Below are 7235 nucleotides of genomic sequence, written 5' to 3' on the forward strand. Positions count from 1 at the left end.
TACTTTTTTTGAGTTGGCGATTATCTTTGCAACCGAATGACTGATGAAAGGCCCTGGAGTCCAATATAGGGCAATAGGCTAAATAACATCGCAATTTAACTACCCAAGCAGCCTAGCCCCGTAGGGTAGGGACCCTGGCAACATATAGTGCCTAGCGCTCGGTTTGGTTCGACTGCCTTGTCAAGGGACCAACATATCAGCTGACCCAAAAACGGAAGATGTGTAACGGCCATATCGTTCCTTCTCTTCTCCTGCCTTGGTCGTCTTTGTTAGTTATTTCAGTCAACAGAGTCAAGCAAGTGGAGTCAGCCAGCCTCATAGCAGTGGCTCCCTCCGTGTATGTAGCAGTCCTCTCGGTGATAGAGAACAACTGACTGAGAGTCGGAAATCCGTTCGTAATCCAACGAGAAGACAAAATAGCCAACAATTCCCAACTACCGAAACAAGACCACCGATTGGACGAGGAACCCACCGTAGTAGGTAGTCTGGAACTTGTGGAACGACAAGCCCCGTTGAAGCTCCCGGGGAACGCTTTCAAGGCTTCCTCCTACCCTGGCGGCTGTCATCGGCTCTATCCGTCGAGAAACCTTAGTTGGACATCACCGCTACCAAGGCCGTCGTTGTGTCGTGGGCCTGTGTTTTGAGTAAGGGTGGTTCCACCACTAAGTGAAGAGAGCCAGCCACTCGTAACGCCAAACCAGCCAAAGAAGCCAGACCAACAAACCAACGAACCAATAAACCAACAATGGCGGGTTGCTTGGACAATTTCCAAATGCCCTCCTTATTGGAAAACCTCAACATCACGGAAAGACGCAACAAGCTGTCGTCCATCTTGGCCGGTCTCCTCGTAAGTAAAGCCTGCCCGCTCACGGCATCATTCCCCAAGGCCGTTCAGTCTACAATGGTTTTGTTTAGTTTTTTCATTTCCATAACAGACTATGATTGGACAGAACCTTTCTCCATGTATGAATTGGACAGGGTTTGTGGGTGGTTCGAGACATAAATGATTGAATGAACGAATTTATATCCGCCGGTGGTTCATTAGGCTTCAGTTGTCCTCCACTCTTCGCTTTGTTTCAGTTCTTCTTGGGTTGGTGGATCGCCATTGATGCGGCCGTTTGTTACCACGACGACATGTTAAACATCTTTCACATCTGCGGCGTGTTTGGATCCCTTTCCATGTTCATGTGAGTCGACCCACCCTTCCCATCCGGATACATGTCATTACAATCAAACGCCAGGCCCTTCAGTCCAGCCGATATGGACGTTTTGAAACCGCTGGCTCGTTGATGATACATTTCTTTACATAGGGTCACGGGCGTCTCCAACGGGCAGCTTCGCGGCGATTCGTACACGACGGGTTGCATCGGCATGCGGGGCGCCCGCGTGTGGTTTTTCATTGGATTTTTGATGGGATTTGGCGCCCTCATTGGTGCCTCATGGATTCTCTTTGGCGAGTACCTCGTCCGTAGTAAGTCCTTCTGCACACTCACGACTACAGAGCGGAATAGTGTTTCTCTTCTAAGAGCTGAATGACATATTTATTTTTGAAATTGAAGCTTAAAATACTTTGATCCGGGCTAGATATACCATATCTATTTTCCTGGTGCCGTAACTACAAAAACGAAGTTAAATGTCAAAAGTGTTAGCGGAATCCCTGAATGCAATTTAAGAGTAGGTTAGCCTTGCCTCAAATGAGGTATCACTCGAAAAATTGAGAAATATGAAAATGTATCACTTCCACAAGAGTTCTGTTCCTCGCTTTAAAACAGCAACCTTGTGATCTCTAATCTTGTCAGATCAACTTATCCCTAATTTCGAAAAAAAATCGCGAGTTCATGGGGATGCGGGGCAGAAAATCAACATATGAACTAAGTTGATATTCTGTTTGAACTTTTCTTTATTCATCCAAACTTTTAAGGTTCAGAATGATTTTCCTATAGAAATCGTGCAACATTTTGTTGGTCAAATGGGAAAAACTCCATAAAGGCACAATGAGCCTTTTCCAGAACAGACTATCATGGGAATCAGCTCCGAAATAGAATTAACAAGTTTTTTTGCAATTTAACCAAAAAATAAGGATGTTGAGCTATTTTTGAAATATGTTTTGATTTTAGAATAATTTCATTCCACACTCATGTCATGTTTTTCCTCCCACGGTTGATTTTTCTTTTTCAAATTATTACCTTTATAGGCGAGAAGAACACATTTCATCCCAAGACTACATATCCCGGATTTGCCATATTCTTCCAGAACGCTTTGATATTTTTCTCTTGTGTGATCTACAAGTTTGGCCGATCGGAAGAGCTTTGGGGATAAAATGAAGAAAGTAAGGATAGCCATTGATTGACGATGGTGCCTCTAACCAGGCATAGTCATTCTCTGTACACAGATATTGGCCCTGTTATATTGTCAAATTACACGAAAGTCACTCATTCCCTGCGCCTATATGTCTAATGTACTCAGTATTGCTACCTTGCGGAGGGAATAAATAAACCAACCACACATTGTACTAATGCTGTCTTGTAATGGTCTGAAAAGATTGTCGTCTATTATCACCATCCAATGGCAAGAAATTGACAAAGTTTTGAGTTGATAGTGGGCAACTTCTAATACGAGTTGAGCGCCTCATTGCTTATGCACTGAGTAGTATCCATGATGGTTATTAACATTATTTGTACTCGACACCATGATGTGCCCCGAATTCCCCGAATTTGACATGTTCGCTTGTGGTTGTTGCTGTTGCATCTGCTGATTGTTCATCATCAGAGAGTTATTTGCTTGAGCGTACATCGGTGACTGAGGGGACATCAAACCCGTCGGCGAACCTCCAAATGAGCTAACCAAAACGGACGTGTTGGGCATGGATGGAAGTTTCATCTGTGAAGGGGATGACGACGTCGTGGAAGACGAAGAAGAGCCATGATTGACGGACATCTTGAGGCCCTGATTGAGATTCGGGGACGAGACCACAATTTGCTGCTTTTGCTGTTGGAGAAAATGCACGTTTGAGGTGCTGGGCGAGGTATGATTCATGGAGAGGTTGAAATTCCCCTGTGATGATTGGCGAGGTGAAATATTTTGATGAACAATGATTTGATGTTGCTGCTGCTGCTGCTGCTGTTGTTGTTGTTGCTGAAGAGACGATGTGTGTTGGCTGATCAATTGAGATTGTTGCTTTGGCTGTGGGGAACTCATCGAGAGTTGCTGTTGGTGGGGTGATACTCGTTGTGGGGAGGAATGAATGATTTGTGGCATGTTGCCGTTCATGGCGTTGGCATTATTCCCCAATGAATAACCGGACATGGAGATCGTGGATGAGGGCGACTGGTTGAGTATAATGCTCGAGCTGGAAACGTAACCTTGTTGTGGTTGTTGGCCATCTTGAATGAATATGGTTTGGGATTGAGCAACACGTTGCTGCATTTGGTGCTGTTGTTGTTGTTGTTGCTGTTGTTGCTGTTTTCTTAATAGCTCCTGCTTGCGCAGATGATCTTGTTGCCGCAGCTGTTCCATTTGTTGTTGCTTCTTGCGTTGCTCTTGTTCCTGTTGTTTCCTCAACAGCTCTTGCTCCTTTTGTCGCTTTTTCAGGAGCTCCAATTCCTCCTGTTTTTTCCTCAGTGCCTCTTGCTCAAGTTGCTGCTTTCTGAGTAACTCCTGTTCCTGTTGTTTCCTTCTAAGATGTTCCTGTTCAAGTTGCTTCATTCGCAGTTGTTCTTGCTCTTTTAATTTCCTGGCTCTTTCCTGTTCTTGTTGTTGTTTTCTTAACCTTTCCTGCTCCTGTTGTTTCCTCAACCTTTCTTGCTCTTGTTGTTTTCGCAATAATTCCTGTTCCTGCTGTTTTCTTAACCTCTCCTGTTCCTGTTGTTTCCTTAACCTTTCTTGCTCTTGTTGTTTTCGCAATAATTCCTGTTCCTGCTGTTTTCTTAACCTTTCCTGTTCCTGTTGTTTCCTTAACCTGTCTTGCTCTTGTTGTTTTCGTAATAATTCCTGTTCCTCTAGTTTTCTGAGCCGCTCTTGCTCCTGTTGCTGCTGCTGTTGTTGTTTCCTCAGTATCTCTTGTTCTTGTTGCCGTCGAAGCATTTCTTGTTGCTTTCTTTGGGCATCTAGTTCATTTTGTCGTTGGATAGCCTCGTGTCGTAATTTCTCTTCAAGTTGTTGCTTACGAAGAGCCTCTTTTCTCAAATCTTCCTGTTTTCTAGCGGCCTCAGCTTGTTCTTGCTTCTTCTTCATTTCCTCTTTCCTCTGAGCATCAGCCAACTCCTGCTTTTTTCTCATGTCATCTTGGTCTTTCTTTTGTTGTTCAATCATTTTCATTCGCTTCTCTTGGTCCGCTTTGAGGCGCTCAATTTCTTCGCGTTCAAATTTGGCTTGAGCCATGAGTTCAAATTGGGCGAACTCTTTTTGCTCGGCTTCGAATTGCTCTTGTCTAAGTAATTGCTGTTGTTGCGACGACAACGTGGTGGCTGGAACGGTCGGTGTCGGAGAAGCCGTCTTTAAAACCGACGTGGATCCTGGTGAATCTGCGATATCAGCACCTGATTTTGTCAAGGATTTGTTCCCAACCTTCGAACCTCCGGTGACTTGGTTGATAGTTGGTGATGGCTTGGTACCAGAGGTTGAAACGACTTGTACACTACCTTTGACCGCGGCGTTTTGGGAGATACCTTGCTTGCTGACCAGTAATGATTGCCCTGCCTTGGTGCCTTGCAGCGATGATTTACTCAAGCTTTCAATAGAATGCGCACTAGAATGTTTAGCTTTCGTGGCTGCGGCAGCAGAAGCTGCAGCTTGAGCTAATCCGGAGGACACCGTAGATGACAAACTGGACACTACTACACTTGATGCTGATGATGCGGGTGACGGTGATGAAGTCGAGGACGGCAGTTTCCTGTCACTGGAATTGGTCACCGTAGTTTTAGCCTTGCTGAGGCTTGACGAGACCTGCTTGGCAATGGTTGCCGAAGAGGAACCACTGACCGATCCCTTTCTTGAAGTGCCACTTGACGTGGTAAAAGCTGACAAGGATGCTGAAGTAGGGTAGAAACTGGCAGCAAATTGTTGCAAAAGCACATCGTTCATTTGGCCTTGCGTTGCCAAAAGCTGAGCATAAAGCTCAGGTGTCATCGTCCCAGATGCAGATAACCCAGCCAAGGCAGATAAGAGCTCGGCATTCGTGCTGTTCTTCCCCGAGGGACTTCCGGCTTGCTGGTAGGCAGCCAGGGCGGTGAGATAGTTCATGAGGTCTTGTTGTTGTTGTTGAGCAAGTTGTTGTTGCAGTTGTTGCTGTTGCTTTTTCTTCTGATGTTGCAGAGCCTGGGTATTACTTGCCGCCGAAGAGGGTTTCCTTTTGACAGGAATGGGCTGAGGCGTTTGATTTTTGGCTTTTTGCTGGTGATTCTGCTCTTCCAACAACTTCTTCACTGTCACAGCCGATGCGGGTTTGGCCTTACTCCCGCCACTAGAAGTTGAAGTGGCCACAAGAGAGACGTTGGGTGTGGTACATCCACTCTTCTTGGGTTTGCTTCCTGCCGCCGTGGGCGTGATCGTCACTCCTTTATAGGAGGTTGAGGCAGCTTCGCCCGCGGTGAGTTTCTTGCCAACTTGATCGGAGACACTTTGCAACAGCTTTACCACGTCGTCGTTGCACTCGGTAGCGTTCTTTTGGCTCTTTGGTGTCAATCTCTCGTCCCCATCGGTCAAATCAACAACCGAGGTCGAATTCGACGAATTTGCGAAACTGCCCGGAGTGTTCACCTTCATGACACTACGACCCTTCTTATTCTTTAAGATCTTGCTATCATTTATATGATTCGGACTGACTTTGTGTCTTCCGGCAGAACCATTGGTCTCAAACCCTGGGCGCTTCGCCTTGGGCATCTTCGGCGGGTGGACCAAGGATCCGTCGGGATTCCGCTTCTTAGGTCGGCCCAAGGGCTTGGCTCCTTCGCGACGAATTCGAGGCTTTTTGGGTCGGCCATCACCCTCATCCATGGACCCTGAGGCGGAGGCTCCCGTCGGATCGTCATGTGAAGAATGCCCACCGTTGATGGGAATCAGGGAGGTGGTGCCATCTGGATTTTGAATCCGTTTCACTTTCTTTTTCTTGGCTGGAGGTTCATCGGGCAGCCCGTTGAGACTGGTAGTCTCCTTCTTTTTAATATATTTGCGCTTCTTCTCGGCCTTTTCGCCTTCGTTGATGATGGCCTCCACATCTGAGTCTTCGTCGGCCGATTCACGGGTCTTAAATTCTAGGGCCCCAATGTTGACGTAGAAGCCACCGTGAGCGGTGGTGAGATTGGCCGGTACGATCTCATCATGTACCTCTGAATTATCAATGAAAGGATCATTAGAGTCGTAGCCATAGCCCAGGTCGGCATAATCATCTAGTTTCCGCGCTTTCTTCTTTTTCTTGACATCCTCGGCCCCGTATTTGTTTTCAAATTTCCGAGCTAGGGCTCGCAATTGTTCATCGTCATCACTGGCATAGGGATCCAACGCCGCACCACCAAAGTTGTTACCGCCCATGTGTCCGTCGTCCACTTTGCTTTCCTTCCGTTCGTTTTCCTCGGCGATTAGGTCGAGCCAATTGAACTCGTATTTGTCTTCCTCTCCGCCCTCGCCCGCCTCAATGTCCGCATCTAATTGGATGTGAAAGCGCAAGGTCTTGAGCGAGGCCGGATCCTTTTTCCGACTGGAGCCGGCGGTCTGGCCTTTCTTTTTCTTCTTCTTCTCGGCCGGTTGATCCGAGTCGTCGTCCGGCATTTCGGAGCGGCTCGGAGTGTGAGCCGAACTTTCGGGTGGAGGCGAGTGCTCCTCAAACTCGGGACTATCATCGGACGACGACGAAGACGAGGAATCCGTGTCCTTGTCCTGGACCTCATCCAGGCCGTCCATCGTGGATGGATGAAGCTAGAAAGGAATTCCCATCCATCAATTCAACTGTCCCACTCTAATACTCGGGAAGAGATTCGGGGCTCATTCATCCATGGTCACCCATTATAATTGGGAAGCTTACCACCACCAGAAATTCTCTTCACCACACAAAGCAAGTGAGACACGGCGGAGGGCGGTTATCCGTCCAGCCAGGTACCCGCCCAGTCACCAAAGAGTCGGATGACCTACGAGGAAGGCGGACGAGACGGAGAAGGCGGGGCAGGGGCGGGGAGGAGGAAGGCGTGACCAGACTCAGGAATCCAGCCTGAGCAGCCAAGAGCCCGGTGGGTGGCTAATAG

At 47.4% G+C, this 7235-nt stretch overlaps 2 protein-coding genes across 2 annotated transcripts in view; one reads left to right on the plus strand and one right to left on the minus strand.

Moving 5' to 3' along the window:
• Window positions 1-293: 293 nt before the first annotated feature.
• Window positions 294-2512, plus strand: LOC131884229 (transmembrane protein 50B-like). The gene is made up of 4 exons (XM_059231936.1): window positions 294-847; window positions 1081-1187; window positions 1311-1471; window positions 2195-2512. Exons 1-4 carry the CDS (start codon window positions 746-748, stop codon window positions 2317-2319), a joined length of 495 nt encoding a protein of 164 aa, XP_059087919.1. The 5' UTR covers window positions 294-745; the 3' UTR covers window positions 2320-2512.
• LOC131884218 (mediator of RNA polymerase II transcription subunit 12-like) overlaps window positions 2508-7235 on the minus strand; it is a gene marked incomplete in the record, with an annotated part of 4889 nt that continues 161 nt past the window's right edge. The window contains 2 exon segments of the mRNA XM_059231919.1: window positions 2508-6912; window positions 7019-7030. Of these exon segments, the coding sequence (XP_059087902.1) occupies window positions 2629-6897 (4269 nt within the window).

This window comes from Tigriopus californicus, chromosome 7 (genome assembly GCF_007210705.1).
Source record: "Tigriopus californicus strain San Diego chromosome 7, Tcal_SD_v2.1, whole genome shotgun sequence".
Lineage (NCBI taxonomy): Eukaryota > Metazoa > Arthropoda > Copepoda > Harpacticoida > Harpacticidae > Tigriopus > Tigriopus californicus.